Source organism: Bombus impatiens, unplaced genomic scaffold, assembly GCF_000188095.3.
Source record: "Bombus impatiens unplaced genomic scaffold, BIMP_2.2 scf_0058, whole genome shotgun sequence".
NCBI lineage: Eukaryota > Metazoa > Arthropoda > Insecta > Hymenoptera > Apidae > Bombus > Bombus impatiens.
In genome coordinates this window covers 329,597-345,889 of record NT_176477.1, presented here as the reverse complement: position 1 = coordinate 345,889, position 16,293 = coordinate 329,597, and the positions used below count along the sequence as shown (strand labels likewise).

The 16,293-nt window shown below is 36.0% G+C and overlaps 1 protein-coding gene across 4 annotated transcripts in view; it reads left to right on the top strand.

Moving 5' to 3' along the window:
- Positions 1–5,028, top strand: part of LOC100749943 (pleckstrin homology-like domain family B member 1) — a 63,601-nt gene extending 58,573 nt beyond the window's left edge. For 3 of the 4 annotated variants that reach the window (XM_033324662.1, XM_024372274.2, XM_024372273.2), the window contains 3 exons: positions 1,982–2,146; positions 2,438–2,695; positions 3,198–5,028. In XM_033324662.1, coding sequence (XP_033180553.1) covers positions 1,982–2,146; positions 2,438–2,695; positions 3,198–3,386 — 612 coding nt within the window. In that variant the 3' untranslated portion in view covers positions 3,387–5,028. The remainder of the gene's footprint in view (positions 1–1,981; positions 2,147–2,437; positions 2,696–3,197) is intronic. The other variant, XM_012393426.3, reaches the window with a different exon arrangement.
- The last annotated feature ends 11,265 nt before the right edge of the window (positions 5,029–16,293 follow it).

The following is a 16,293-nucleotide window of genomic DNA, read 5'->3' as shown; positions in this document are numbered from 1 at the left end:
TTTGGTGCCACGAATAATGACTTTGCTCGTGAATGAGCCACTGATTTCCCGAGCGTAGAACAAGATTTCGAGAAGAGGGAGGGAGACGCATTTTAACCTGCGACCAGCCTGTTGAACGACGAACGTTCGTTCGTGGACATCAGTTCTTCACTGTCGTTCATCCGTTCCGAACCGAAGAATTCAACCGCTCGGTGTGTCTGACCACGTCTCACCGAAGCTTCTTATATATTTTGTTTGTTTATAATCGAAGGAATTAATTAAAAAATCGAATATTGGAATTCATTAAAAGTAACGATCATTGGATAATCCTCATCGATGTTGGGTACTGGAAGATATTTTGTTTTGTAATTGTACGATAGTACCGTTGCCCCGTTTATCTCTTTGTTTGGAAATAGTAGTAGTACTGTAGAGGATTTCAAAATGTCTCTGATGTGGATGAGTTACATGAAGAACAGGACCAAAAAGAAGCACGTTCGTCGGCGACGAGTAAGTGATAAATAGGCGAAGTGTGTGAATGGTCTTAAATGGACTTACATACATATATCTTTTATAACTAGTTTAACGTTGCATTTTGTTTTCTGCTTCGTTATTTATTTTTTATTAACAATAACGAATTTTTGCATGACAATTGAATAACGTTTCGTCTCTCGCATAAGAGAGTAAAAAATTATAACGTTTAGAAAATTTATGAGACTCGAACAGCAAAGCTGTATGTGTTACTTGGTGATAAAAATAGTGACAGACGCAAAGAACAATCTTAGAGACAGGCATTACAATGAAGAAACGAATGATTATATTTTTAGATTAAGAATGATAGTGACATATTCCAGTGTCTTTGGATTTTTTAAATATTTTATATACTTACTTACTAAATAGATAAAAAATAGTATATAATTAATTATAATCTTACCAGATTTATAAAAATCACGAATTCTAGAATTCAATTTTCAATATCATAAATGAAAAAAAATCTCGATGAATACACGTGCGAAGCAAAACATGACCGAAAACAGAATGCTATTACGTGAAATTTCGATTTCAGTGAAAGTTCGTTTAAAATCCGTTCTCCCCGATTGTTCGAGCCAACGCATGATGCATTATTGTCGAAGAGGGTTGCCCGTTTCAGCGAAACAAAACGGTACACGAGCCCTTTGACTAACGGACGAAGAAAGACAAAAAGCAACGGGTATTATCGTTCTCACTCGTACGCCATTCTTTTGGCTCGCCTCATTGCACAAATTTTTCTCGTTAAATATGCTTAACAGCCTGCCGTGACCTAACGAGCGTTGATTTGAATTATTTCCAGCAATCCATTAATTTCTTTCGTTCTTTGCCGCGAAATGAAAAATTACCAGATTACGAACGAAACTTTAAGACTTTGTCACGGTCGACGCGACATTGACTCGTCAAGTTCGGATAGAAAAAAAAATATGGGAAGAGTTTCATCTTCAATTGGTCGCATCCTCTTTTGAATCGATTCTTATAAGATTATCTTTGGAAGTCTTCTTTCCTCGAAGAAAAAAAGAAAAGAGAAAAAGATGTTTACAAGGAACAGCGTAAACAGGTGTGATTCTAACGCCTTGTCTCCTTCGATTTGAGATTTATAAATAACCGTAGGTTAGAGAGCGAACATATGTATAATACGTAGTATGAATGTACATATACATCTCTGGACAGATCGCTTGAATGTAAATTAGAGACGATGCATAGCTTTTTCGTTCTTCTCTTTCCTGTTTGGCATTTTTTTTTTTTTCTTTTTGTATTTGTATTTCCTTGTTAATAGAATAATCGTTTGGATTATTTTACATATTGGACAGATTTTACTCGATTATTTGTAGAAGATCCAGTATATTGAAGTGATTCAAATCCTGCAAATGGTACATGAGTTAAGTTGATTTTAATAGAAATATCTGCCTAAGTAATATGATTCAAGTAGCACTTACTTTTTTCATTTAACACGCGATATTCGTTTGTATTACAGATGAGAGACGATCAAAGGACATCAATGGAAGGCGAGAGACTTAGCAATAACAGCGGTGGAATAATCGACGGAAACGGAAGTCGTCCTCTTTCACAAACTTCCAGCGAAATGGATACCCTTGGACCACTGCAACCGGTCAAACATCGTGAAAAGGCAAAACTGCAGGTATACTGATCTTTTTTCCAATTATACGTTACGAATTAGTCGAATCACAGTCATTTTTTAGTGCTTTGAAACCTAAATATTCACGATAATAAACTATCATCGAAAATTATATTTCCATCGTCTTTTTAAGAAAATGAAATTCTAATATGTATTAGAACGTTCGTGTCCATAAATTCTAGATTCTATTTTCACGCAGTTCGATGCGTAGCAGTATGGTAATACTGTTTAAACGATAATTTAACTTGACAGTTCAGTTTCACGGTTTGTAAATTCGATGATTTATGGACGCAGAGGCCGCTTACGAGATACCTCCCCATCAAGTCGGAGTCTCTGGACCTGAGGCATCACATCGAGACCGCCGGGCACCAGTTACCCCTGATACACGATGTCACGGTCGATACGACCAGTTGCAGTGGTTACCTGTCAAAAATGAGCAAAAAGTTCCATCACTGGAACAAACGGTGGTTCGTCTTCGACCGGAAGAGGAAGACGTTGTCGTATTACAGCGACAGTTCGTCCAGGAAGGCGCGCGGAATGATCTACTTCCAGGTATACTACATATGTACAGGGTTATCACATTTTTTATATAGATATTATATTGCAAATCATTATTCAGAGATTTCCAAGAATCTACCATAACTTTACATGGTAAATATACAAGTAAAATATCAAAAAATATAGTAGATAATACATTTTTTATATTATTTACATCTATACGTAATTATATTCTATTTATACGTATTGAAATGCTTTTGAATAGATCCAAGAAAACAACAATTTTTTGCGAAAGCTGATATTGCTACTAATTGTGAACATTTGACACGAAGGGTCAAGTAGGTCAAAATGCGAGTTGTACTCATAAAACTGAAATGAAATAAACGGGGAGACTGTCATATGTAATTGCCTACTTACATATATGGATAGTACAACCTATCACGCAGAAATAAGTGATAGTACTTGTAGAATTCGTCGAATATTAAGTTGATTTTTCAATAATAGAACAACAATTTCGATAATAATGGAACAACGCAAAATGTTTTCTTATGTTTAGTCGATTGAAGAAGTCTATGTGGACCACATGAATACTGTACGATCGCCACAACCGTCACTGACTTTCATCGTCAAAACATCATCTAGACTGTATCATTTAATGGCACCGAGTCCAGAGGCTATGAGAGTTTGGGTGGACGTTGTATTCACTGGCGCCGAGGGATACCATGAATTCGATCACGGTATCTGATAAATCGACCGTTCTCACGTTTCTGATCGAGATTCGTTTTATTCTCGAGGATCCTGCGATAACACGATTCCTCGGCTATAGCTTGTAGGTTTAGCCGAGTTGTTAGTTAAACGAGCTTCGTGATCGTTTGAAGATACATTTTGTCACGAGCGAAACTACAACCACCTATACTTTGAAGTTGGATTTGACTTGCATGTCTAAAACACAAAGGTCTCTTAAGTTTTACAGTGAAAACTGATAGTTACATTGATGCTAGATCACTCGTTTAGGCAGCTACATACAAAAGTAAATCCGAAGTAATAGCATTAATCGTGAAAATGATTAGGGACAAAAACGAATACAATGTAGATAATGATCATAGTGTTTTAGCCAAATACACGTAATGAATCGAATGACGATTAAGGTGGATGAATCGATGAACGATTTATTTATATAATTTATATGATTTAATGGTGAAATTCTGGATCGATGATGGAAGTGATTATATTTGTGTCAACATGTTAAAAGACGAGGGCATTGATGGTACGTTATATTGAAATATTACTTATTGAAGTGTAGGTTGATTATAACTTGATTCTATTTAAACGATATGGATAAATTTTATAGGATTTATTGTTAAATTTTGTAGACATTATTAATCTAGTCTTCCAGCATAGCTATTTTCAAGAATAATGAATTAATATCTTAACATTTGATAAAGAAAGTCTCAGACGATACTTCAATGTGTATTCTGGTGTGAACCAGAAATAGTCCCTAAGAAATTGTAAATATGTCCTATTTTACATTTTACAGTTATATGTACTTTGACAATTTGAGTAAGGATCTTGATATTGTTTAATACCGAAGATTGTATGGAATAAAATCTTCCATATCTCTTTGTATACCCAAAGGAATTTTTAGAATACATACATACATGACTCTGAAATTTATATATTGAACTTTCTGTTCTAGAAATGATTGTAGGCCTTTCGTATGTCTCTTATTGAATAAGAAAGGTTTTCTCACACACTAATTTTCTCTAGCACGCAAATAAACGCTGTTGTAGGTATTCATACCAATTCGTAATACGCAAATTATGAATATTCCCTGACATATATAATGTTCGTCTTTATGAAAAGTAATTTTTAATGAACGAATAAGTCTGAATATAGTATATGGTACGAATCAAGATATCTCAAATAATATTTAAAAGTTGAAAGAGCTTATAAATATAACAAAATTTAATTGAGTTCTATGTATCTACGATTTAAATATGTGTTCACAATATTTTAATTTCTGATCAACTGCCTTACATATCAAATCGAGGAATACCTGTAGGTAGTATACAGATTGTTGAATATCCCATACAATTTTATAACATAATTATATATATGTAAATGATTATTTGAACACAAGGAATGATTGATTGAAACACATTGATCGAAATATTTTATGTTTATGATCTTTCTACTTTGTACGTCATTGACTGTTAGAATTATTATATATACAATTCACTTACCATTACATGTATCATGTAACTGAATTTTTGTTAAAAATTATCCCATTAGGTTAAAATAAATTATAAATTATATTATGTACTGTGCATATGGTATTTTTGGATATATTTACAAAAGATATTAAAATGTTCCTTATTAATAAGCTATTCACCTTGTAACGAATGTATAAATGCCTAAGTATTTTAAGAGTAATTGTCTTGTTAATTTCTGATAATTAAACATCTTAATTACTGTTAATTTTTTAAAAAACTTCCTATTCCAACAAAAGACATATTTTTACTTAGGCCTTATATCTGTTACTTAAATGAAATTTAATGAAACATGAATTTACTCAAGAGAATCATTAGCATTTTCTAGAAGCAAATAGAGTAACATGGAAACTAAGAAATCGAATTAACAGTAGTGTCATTTATCTTATTTCTGATCTGGTTTTTGAGACAATTAATTCTACTAAATCGTTAATGATTACATATTTTATATAAGAAGAAAAATTCAAAATTTTTGTTTAGAAATATAACTTTATTCAATTAGCTGTTGTCCGTTTTTGTCGATGGCCTTTTACCATCTTTCAGGCAGTGTCATAATTCCATGTTCATAAAATTTCTGATTTTTCCCAACAAAAAACTGAATTAAATGTGATTTTACATCGTCAGCGTCATTAAAAATTTTAGCATTTAAGGAGTTCTGCATGGAACGAAATAAATGATAATCTGAAGGCGCAAGATCAGGATTATATGGTGGATGTGACGACACATCCCAATCTAGTTCCAATAATTTTTGGCGAGTGACCAAAGATGTATGGGGCTTTGCATTATCATGCTGGAAAACAACACGCTTACAATTTGCCAATGCTGGCTGCTTTTCTTGAACTGCAGTTCGGCGAGTTGTTGAACGTACACGTTTGAATTAATCCTTTGGTTTCCTGGTAAAAGTTCAAAGTACAGAGTTCCTTTATAATCCCACCAAGCTGACAGCATAATCTTTTTTTGGTGAATTTCAGCTTTTGGTGTCGTCTGGGTTGTATAAACTATCCACTTTTGATCGCCAGTAATCAGTCGTTTCAGAAATGAATCAATTTCGTTGCGTTTCAGAAGCGAATCGCAGATGCTAAAGCGTTGCGTCAAATGAATTTCCTTAAGCTAATGAGGGACCCATATGTCGAGTTTCTTGACATAGTCAAGCTATTTTAATTTTTTTTGAGTGCATGTATGCGATACATTGAGCTTCTCTGCAATCTCACGCGTTGTGCTATGATGGTCTGAATCGATAATGGCCTCGATATGGGTCTCATCAACTTCAACTGGATTTTTCAGTGAAAAATCACCAGAACGAAATTTGGCAAACCAATTTTGACACTTTCTTTCTTTCAAGGCTTCATTCCCATATACGGCGTATAATTTCTTGTGTGCTTGCGATGCGTTCTTGCCTTTTCGGAAATAATACGATAAAATATGTCTGAAATGCGCGTCTTGATACCATTTTTTTACTAAATTAAAGGTGAAAGTTCAAACAACAAAAAAACAATATAGGTTAGGTGCTTTGAACACGTTGACAAAACAAAAGAATGTGCTAAAACTACCTATAGACAAAATCCGCAATCACTTAGTTGCCAGCCCAATAATAAAAAATGCAACGGGCGTGTTACTGCATATTATTATTCTATCTATACATAATATAATATAAAGTTCCCGGTAAGCGTATGTATGTTCGAACTAATATCGAGCACCACTGAACGAATTTCGATATGATTTTTAAAATTTTAAAGCGCATTTCTCGACTAAAGTTTAGGCAAAGATTAAGGATACATTTCTATTGTTTGTCTACGCCCCGATCGGAAATCGCGCGCGTGATATAATTTCGTTCCAAGAACATTTATCTTACATAATTAATTAGTTACAATTAATTCATATTTCACGAAGTACGTTTTACTAATGAGTGCCAATACGTTTCATCGTGACATGACAATTGATGGTGGGAAGCAGTTGAATTTCGCGATGCCTAACGTTATCTATGAATGAGAAGTCGCATATTTCTATCCTGTTTAGGATAGGATACGTTTTTTTTTATTTATTTATTAAAATTTACAATCAATTCTCGCATTTTCAGTAATTTTCAGTAATTTTTTCTGGCGTGGCGCAGTGACATGGCTAATTATTTACAATAAGTTAATACTTATTATAGATAAATATAATTTATAAGTAAGTATTATAAATAAGTAAATATTACTTAATTTAGATAACTAATTGAATCTAACGTTTAGGTCTAGCGGGTAGTGTCTCTTCAGCCTGCGGATCTGGTCCGACGTATCAAGTAGTCCAGGAATTAGGGGATTTCGATGTTTGTTGATTCTTTTGCTATATCTGTCGCTATATTTTGCTATTTCCTCTTTGACTGTTGGTATCTTGAGGTCGCGATGTATTAGTTCATTGGTGACATACCAGGATGCATTTATAATGGATCTTAGCGTTTTCGATTGGAAACGTTGAAGTATTTCAATGTTGGAGTTACTTGCTGTTCCCCATAGTTGGATTCCGTAGGTCCAAACAGGTTTTATTACGGTCTTATAGAGAATAATTTTATTCTGTGTGTTTAATTTGGATCGTCGACCAGTGAGCCAATAGAATTTTTTGACTTTGTCCTTTAGTTGCTTCGTTTTGTCTGTGATATGGTTTTCCCAAGTTAATCTCCTGTCCAGGGTCATGCCCAGATATCTGACTGTGTCCCTGCAAGAAATTGTTGTATTGTTGATGGTGACCTCGGGGCAGGTTTGTTTCCGAAGCATGAAGGTTACATGTGTGGATTTTTTTTCATTAATTTTGAAGCCCCATTTATGAAACCACTTTTCCACAGAGTCGAAGCATCGCTGGAGAGTGGATGAAGCAATTATCGGGTCTGCGTGGGGAGCTAATAGCGCTGTGTCGTCAGCAAATGTTGCTATTGTTATCTCTGTTGATATAGGTAAATCGGCAGTGTATATGGAGAACAACAGGGGTTCTACCTTGGGGTATGCCAGATTCTATTAGGAATGTTGTGAAAGTGGCGTCCAAGCATTTAACTATGAATTGTCTATTGGTTAGGTAAGACTTTAGGATGGAGTAGTAGGTGTGTGGTAGGATTTTTTTAAGTTTGTATAATAGCCCTTCATGCCATACTTTGTCGAATTCCTGTTGAATGTTTAGGAATACCGCTGAGCAATATTTTTTCCTTTCAAGGGTTGAGCTGATAATGTGAGTTATGCGATGGATTTGCTCTACTGTTGAATGTTGTTTCCAGAGCCGAATTGATGATCAGGAAGTATTTTCAAATCCTTTAGGAGTGGAAGGAGTCGATTCGTTAGCATCTTCTCGAATAGTTTAGACAGGGTAGGTAAAAGACTGATTGGGCGATAGGAGCTGGTTTCATATATCCGGTTTTCCGGATTTAGGGATGAGGGTAATCAGTGAGATTTTCCAGGTCTTAGGAAAGTATTCAAGGCGAAGAATTGCGTTAAAAATCGATGTGATGAGTGCAATCCCTTTTATGGGAAGTTCCTTAATTGCTTTATTGCCTATTAGGTCGTGCACCGCTGCTTTCTTGGGATTTAGGCGACTGACTGATTCTATAATCTCTGCAGAAGTGAAGGGTTCAATAGGAGGAGACATTTGGAAGGGAGAGTGCAGGTATTCAATGATGTCCGCGGCAGCTTTGAAGAAATGGGGGTTTAAATACTTTAAACAAGTATTTAGCAAACAGGTTGGCTTTTTCTACAGGGCAACGCGTCCATCCACCTTGTGAACGATGGATTGGGGGGATTATTTGCGGGGGGCGCGTGAGTTTCCTGGAGGCTTTCCATAGTGACTAGTTGGAGTCAGCTGTGAGAGACAAATTGGCGAGATATTTATGAAAACAGTCATTTTTGTAATTTTTGATGATTTTGGTTAGCTTTCTAGTTGCGTTGTTTAGTTTTCGTTTGTCATCCGATGTTCTATGGGTCTGCCATACTCTTCTTAGTCTACGTTTTTCTGCTATTTTTTTAATATGTAATGGGGATATTCACGTTTAGAAGATACTGATAGAAGTCTTAGTAGGTGTGGAGGAGCGGATAGCGTTTATTATGCTCGTGTTTAAGTATTCCGTGGCTTCTTCGATATCTTCATTAGTTTTTAATGAAATTAAGGCTGAAGTTGAGTGATTAAAGACTTCTCTAAAGAGCTCCCAGTTGGTGAGTTGGTTATGAATAAATCCATTAGGTGTATTCTCGATAATTGTAATCTCGATATCTTAGCGAGATATTTTTAATTATGAAGAAGTCAAGTAAGTCAGGTATTTTGTTAGTGTCAATGAGCCAGTGTGTGGGTTCGTATGTGGTGAGGTAGTTGAGATTGTTGGTGATCAGTCTGCTGCCCCATTGGGTATGTTTGGCGTTATAGTCTCCTCCAGCTATGAACCTATTGCCCAGAGCGTCAAGGAAGTTATCAAAGTCTTCTTTGGCGATGGAGTGTCTGGGAGGACAGTATACTGCTGAAGTGGTAATTGTACCATGGCAGTCTTCTATTGCTACGTTTGTTGCTTGGAGGTAGTCTTTCTGGAATGATGGAAGTTCGTAGTGCTTAATGCTGACTTTGATAATAATTCCGGTGCCGCCATGGACCTTTCCACTGGGATGTTGGGTATGGTAGAAGTTATAACCGTTTATTTTCAGGTAATTTTTGTCGGTGAAGTGAGTTTCAGATATGAGCATTACGTCGATTTGTTGTTGTTTTAAAAAGAGTTCTAGTTCGTATTTGTGTTGAGCTAGACCGTTGGCATTCCAAAGAGCTATGCGTCTTGGTTTATTTTGTGTCGGGGCGTATTAATTTATCCATGATGAGTATTAATAATGATAATAAGTTATTAATTTGTTCTGACTGTGTTTCGATTAGTTTTTCGAGTCTGGCGAAGTTCTCCGTGTTTTGTGAACTGGGAACGCTATTATGAGAATGGTCCCTATGGGTTTTCGGATTGTTTTGATTTCCTTGGACTGCTTGGGCATAGGACATTGAAGTAGTAGAGAATTTTTGAGGACTAGGTACTTGATTGGTTATCTCTTTTGCTCTGGGTTTAGGGTATTTATTTGTGTACAGGGTTTTGTAGGCAGAGCAACCTTTATAGTTCGCAGGGTAGTCTCCTTGACAGAGGATGCACTTCGCAGGGGTTTCTGGAGATTTCGTGCACTGCTCAATAGGGTATATACCTGCACACTTAATGCAGCGGAAATTACGGTTGCAGTATTTCTGCGTGTGACCGTACCTTTGGCATCTTTTACATTGCACTATCTCTTTTTTTATAAGAGGAGGTTCGAATTTGGCTACTGAGTTCATTAATCGATTGATGTTATATATTTGTTTGTTATTTGGCTTTTGTTTCAAGTCTATGAAAAATAAGGATAGCGGGTTTTTCGAGATTCTATGTCTTATGTTGCTTATGTTTGTTACTTCGTGGCCATGATTTAAGAGTTCAGACTTCAGTTCGTCCAAGTTAGTTGAGTGGTGGATGTTGCGTAGTACCACTCGAAAAGGTCTTTCTTGCTTTGGTTGATACGTGTGGAAATTTGCGTTAACGGTTTCTAGTAGCTTGGTTAGTTTCCTGTGTGATTCTGGGTTGGTCGGCAGAATTTTGACTTGGTTATTGTTTATTTTAAGTTTGTAGTCTTCTTTGTTAATTTCTTTCTCAATGGACTTTACCATTGTTTGAATGTCGATGACGTCGTCAATGAAGATAAGTGGGGGAGAGGGATTTTTACGCGTATTTTGGTTTGTTGGTGTTTCGGCTATGTCCATGGAGTCATTAGAGGATTCTAATATTGAGTATCTATTATAGGCGGTTACACCGCTTGTTGTCTGTTCGTTTTGGCTAGTGATTGCGTTAGTTTTAACTATTTCTAGCTTACGCTTTTTAATGTTTTTCGTCTCGAATGTTAGCAGAAACATATTGTCCTTTTGCCACGGGGGAGGAAGAGCGGAGCAGTTGTGGTTTTGCTCAAGAGAGCCTGGTCGGGATACTTGGGCCATCATCGATCTAGTTAATTCAATTTGAAGTAACTAGACGAGAGGCTATGATTCGGATCAGAAATTAGGAGCGTTGGATTTTCCACTGGTTAGTTATGAAACACTTGGGTTAAGTTTGTTTCGAATCACTTTCGACGGATGGGCGTCACGTGTTGTTTTACGAACTTCACAGAGCACTAGATACACGTCTGCACGCTTCGGCACTCAACAGCGAACGCTGATAGGATACACGTGACATTAAATCACATCAAGCATAGAAAGAAGACTAAAAAAAAAACACCCAACAGATCTCATAAAGGATATAACCTAACAAACACGAAGATGGTACCCCGCTGGGGGTAGCCACCCACATGATACAACAGCCAAAAAATTCTACCAAATGTCCAAATCGGACAAATTGTGAATGTAAACAACTAAATAAAAAAAAATTAAAAAGAAAAAAAAATGTCCGGGTTTCGGAAAAGTCTTTGAGTTTATTAGGCGTTCTTAAAAATCACGGAGAAAGAGGATAGTCACCGAATAGGAAAAACGAACATATGTCTACCGAAAAATGCTGATTTTCCCCAGGAACGAAGTCACCCCCGATCCACGTTGGTGGAAGACTTCCTCATATCCTTTTCATTAGCATCAGCAATACCAATCGGTATCGCGGATCGTTATCCTCACTTCCTTGACGAAAAGTGTGAACAACGAATCCGCGTTCTTCGTTCAAAGGGCACATCCACACCAAGCTTTCCTCCGGAAAAACATAGGAGCGAATCGTCAGTCTATCAACTCAAATCAGTCAGTCTCGATCAAGCATCTTATCAAGCAGTCAACAAGTCAAATACAGTCAGTCGACAAAATACATTATCATACGCGACAACGCGAACAGAGTCTCAGGACGTACTCATTCGTAGTCATCTTATATTAAACATTCATTTTGTATTACACCGAGGTTGTTGGATCGTGCAAATATATATAATAACCTGTTAGCAACAGCGTTATCTTCAATTTAACTACCCTTATTATCCCACAAGAAATAGGGGATCGAACGATTCGTGGCATCGATTAGTCAATCGTAACGGGAATTTACGACTCCCGTTGGCGCGCTTCTTCGAGATCGCGTCTCCCCGCGAACGTGCGAAAACACAGACAGACAGACAGAGAATGAGTGAGAGAGAGAAAATCTTCTGAATAGATCCGAAATTGTCAAGTTATTTGAAAATGATCGGACTATCCATAAGCCCGGGGCCTTACAAAATGCCTTGTAGAAATATATTGTCGTATGTGGAAGTTGATACATGAACGGTGTGCGTCACCGTCAACACTGCTTGCAGCCTGTATTACTTTTTTCCCGACACATCTAACTTCATATAGCTAAATTAAGCCATACGCGAATTATGCTACATACTTTTCATAGGGAATCATTGACGCTTGATGTACATTTCTTCGTCTTTGTCATTTTTAACTGGGTAATAAGAGAAAAGACATATGATATGATCGCAACAAGATCGTAACGAAAAATGTTGCACCTCTGTACAGGGCTTCAAATGTGTTAACTTTCGCCGTAAAATGTCAAATAAAATATGTATAATAAAAAAATGTAGAATAAAATGCAAAAATAAATTCTCATGTTGTCTTTTAATACATGCAATTGTTACATACCTATCCTTCCCCTTAGTTCCACTATTCTTTTTGTAACCAAATTTTTAAATTTTTGAAAATTTGGAAAGTAAAGTAATAGTATTAATAGGGATGAACCACGTGCAGATGTGAAAGAAGGTTTTTATCATCCCAGAGTATGTATAATATTCATAATCATTCATAAACACTCGACGAGAAAAAGAGAAAAAGTTAAAGACCGTCACATGCATCGTGCCGTTAAAAAAAAAATGTGTATGTTTTACGGGAAAATGAAGCATTACACATGCTTGAAATTATATAAGTGGTGGAATGTAAGCGAAAAAGCAACGTAATGCACATAAACATATATACACATGCTGCAAAATAGAACTAGACAAATGTAAAAGAGAATGCTATAAAGCTCACAAACAAGTAGGTTATTGCTAAAAAAATAAAGCTGGTTAAAGATTCTTCAAATGCAATAATTTTGAAGGCGTTTTCATAGTGGAGCCTACGAATCCGAACTGTTGCCCGAATTAATGTCAGTAACTTCAACATGTATATCGATACTATCATCAACAGTATGTTCTTCAACAAAAGATGAAATATCAGAGGACGACTTGTGGCTGGTTCACATTATGATATAATATCCTCCGGTACTAATGGCGTATTATCATCAAGCATGCAATTTCTACTATTAGAACTACTTCTTCTTCTAAATCGTTTCACAGTTGCAAAGTAGCACTTACAAATGGTCGTAATCCCAAAAAACAAGGAAGCGCTTTGAAACCTTTTGGTGAAACAACAAACCAATTTCCCGTATCATATAATTGTTTTCCTAAATTACTTGCTACGTTAGAGCAAAATCGCCAAAACGCACACTTGTTTGGATTGGAGTCACGAGGCATCTACTATTTAAATTATCGAACAAATCATTCAACGTCTCAGAGAAAGTAGCCGTGTGTTGGGCCGTTCTTGTTTGTATGCGACCCGTTAATGAAGCAATAAACAATGCAGATGACAGCCCCTGACTCAAGACTTAGAGAGCAAGCTTACATTTCATTTTATCGAAAGAATTTAGTCGCATGTCTGATAATTTTTTTCTTTTTTTTTTTTGATAATTTATGGTGTAGTTTTATTTTTTTCGAAATTCCACAACTACATCGGACCTAAGAAACTAAAGAAGCCTAAGTCATATACATTTTTGTTCATTGTGCGTGAAAGTTCTTTAAGAAGATTTAAACAGTAACATCATTATGAAAATTAAGACAAAACCAAATACTTTTCTTGCGATTGCTTTCTTCAAGCATGCATAGCGGCCCATATTCGAACCATATAGCGGACCATAAAGAAAGTTCCAGGGTTTAACACGTTGACGCCGATATTCAGGGTTTTCTCTGTGAGGTAGCGCCCGAATGCACGATTCGCTTCGTGGGGCGGCGCAGCGTCAGATTACACTGTTCAACACGATTTTTGCACGGCAATACCCACTAGGTGATTCTTATAGGTCTCGACGAACTAAAAAGGAATCTGAAACCAGTTTTTGTCCATCACCCTCAGTTGTTGAGAAAATCGATTTTGAAAAAAATCGCAATTTTTCAACTTTAACCTCAATTTACAGCAAAATTACAAAACCTATACGATTAATGCGATAATGAATCTCGTGGAATTCAACTAATACATTGATATACAATAGTTCGGCAATATCAAATTGCATATATCTGTAAATGCTAAGTAAAGCTGACGGGACCAGTTTTGACTCTAATTTTGGAGTACTCTTTCCGATTTTTCTCAAAAAGTAGAGGTCTGACGCGAATTATGGCCATCGCACGCAATTCTGTGAACATTTTTCTATAAGAAACGTTTATAGCGCGAATCAAAAAATTTTTCAATTCCGTACAGGAAACAAATAATCATGCATGTTCGTCGGAGAATAGTGAAAACACATGCGCATGATGTAGTAATGACATTGATAGGTGAATTATTATTTGAAAACCGCATACTATTTACCGATAGCATTTAGTGTCCCTTTGGCCGAGGAACTTCTGCAAAAAAGAATATTTATTTGTGGCACTATAAATATGAATAAAAAATTTCTACCGCCGCAGACAAAACAGAAACAGCAACGGGGTGGTTTTATGAGCTTTCAAATTCGGAGCGACGTTAAATTTTTAAAATGAACTGACAAAAGGCCAGTATATATGCTAGCTACTTCCAAAAATTACAGGTGTGTTATTATTTAGGGGAAAAATAGTAAATTAAAGCCAGACACTGTTTTTTTTATAATGATGCTAAAAATGGGGTTGATCTAACCGATCAGATGTCATCTTATTATAGTTGCTTACGCAGAACCGTAAAATGGTATAGAAAAATTGTAATAGAATTAATATGCGGGACTTGCCTCGTAAATGCGTGGTATGTAGATAGAAAATGGGGTACTAAAAGTATTAAAATTTTAAAATTTCGCGAAAAAATCATTAATCACCTTTTAAGTACAGTGAATCCCCACAGAAAAGAAATGCCAAGTGAGAATGAAGTACTGGCCAAAAAACATTCACATTTTCTGCAGTCATACCAAGGGCCCGCGAGAAAAACGAAACGGCGGTGTAAATAATGTTATAAACGCATTTCTAGAATAAAAGGTAGAGAGTATGAAGCCAAATAGAGAATAAAGCCAAAAAAGTAACAACATATTGTGATCATTGTAAGGGCCAGTCGGCACTCTGTCTAACATGTTTTAAAAAATTGCATAATATGTAATTAATTATGTTAAGTTTATAATATTGAATTGTTATGTTTTTACTAGTTGAATGTCTGTTTATAATATTAAGATAAAATAACATAAACCTATTATAAGATATTAACAAATATCATAATCAATTCTATAAAAAATTATATTCAAGCCCAAAATTTTCAATTTTTTGATTTCATATTTTGTATATTATAGTGATCCGAGTCCGTTTCTGAATTGTAGCAAATTGCTCTTCCTTCTCTATTTTGTAGCGACATTTTCAGGTTGAAGATTCTACAAAATTATAAAGATACGGATCGGCATGTTAACACTTTACCGACTGATAGTCGATTAATCGATTTTTTGTCGTCGACACTTACGGACCAATAGCCTATTAATCGGCTTTTTCTCGCCGACAATCTGTTTCATTATTTGAGCATTTGTTATTTAGTACTAAGGTACCTTGCTCAGTTGCGTCGCTTTGTAAGCTCCCACAGTTTTATTAATTTAATTTAAATTAATTGAAAAGCTTACCGTTCACAGTTTTATACCAGTTTGAAAAACTTACCGTTCACGATGAACGAAAAGAATGGTATTGGGGAGTCTAAACCGAAACAGAGCCGGCGCTAGGGAGAATCTGCGCTTGAGCTGCCGGTCAGACGTGCGTATGCTGTTGAACCGCTAGCGGTCAGTAAAATGTTAAAAAGAATATCTAATAATGGTATATGTTATAAACAATGTAAAAACGGAAAATAACGGATACATTCGTAAAATTCAGGGCTCCTTCGTTGCCTTATTAAGGTTCCTAACACGTATACACACGCGCAGCCCAACCCAAAAACTACAGAAGGCGACGCTGGGTAAACCATAGTTAGTAATGGAACAAGAGAAAGGAAACGCTAATTGATGTAATTTAGTGATCGATGTACATACATATATCTTTTATAGTAATTTTACATTGATTGAAATGGAAACAATTACACAAGGATGTGCCAGGTTTCCGCGGTCATCCTTTTCTTCGTTTAACCAATTAACAACGAAGCCTATTT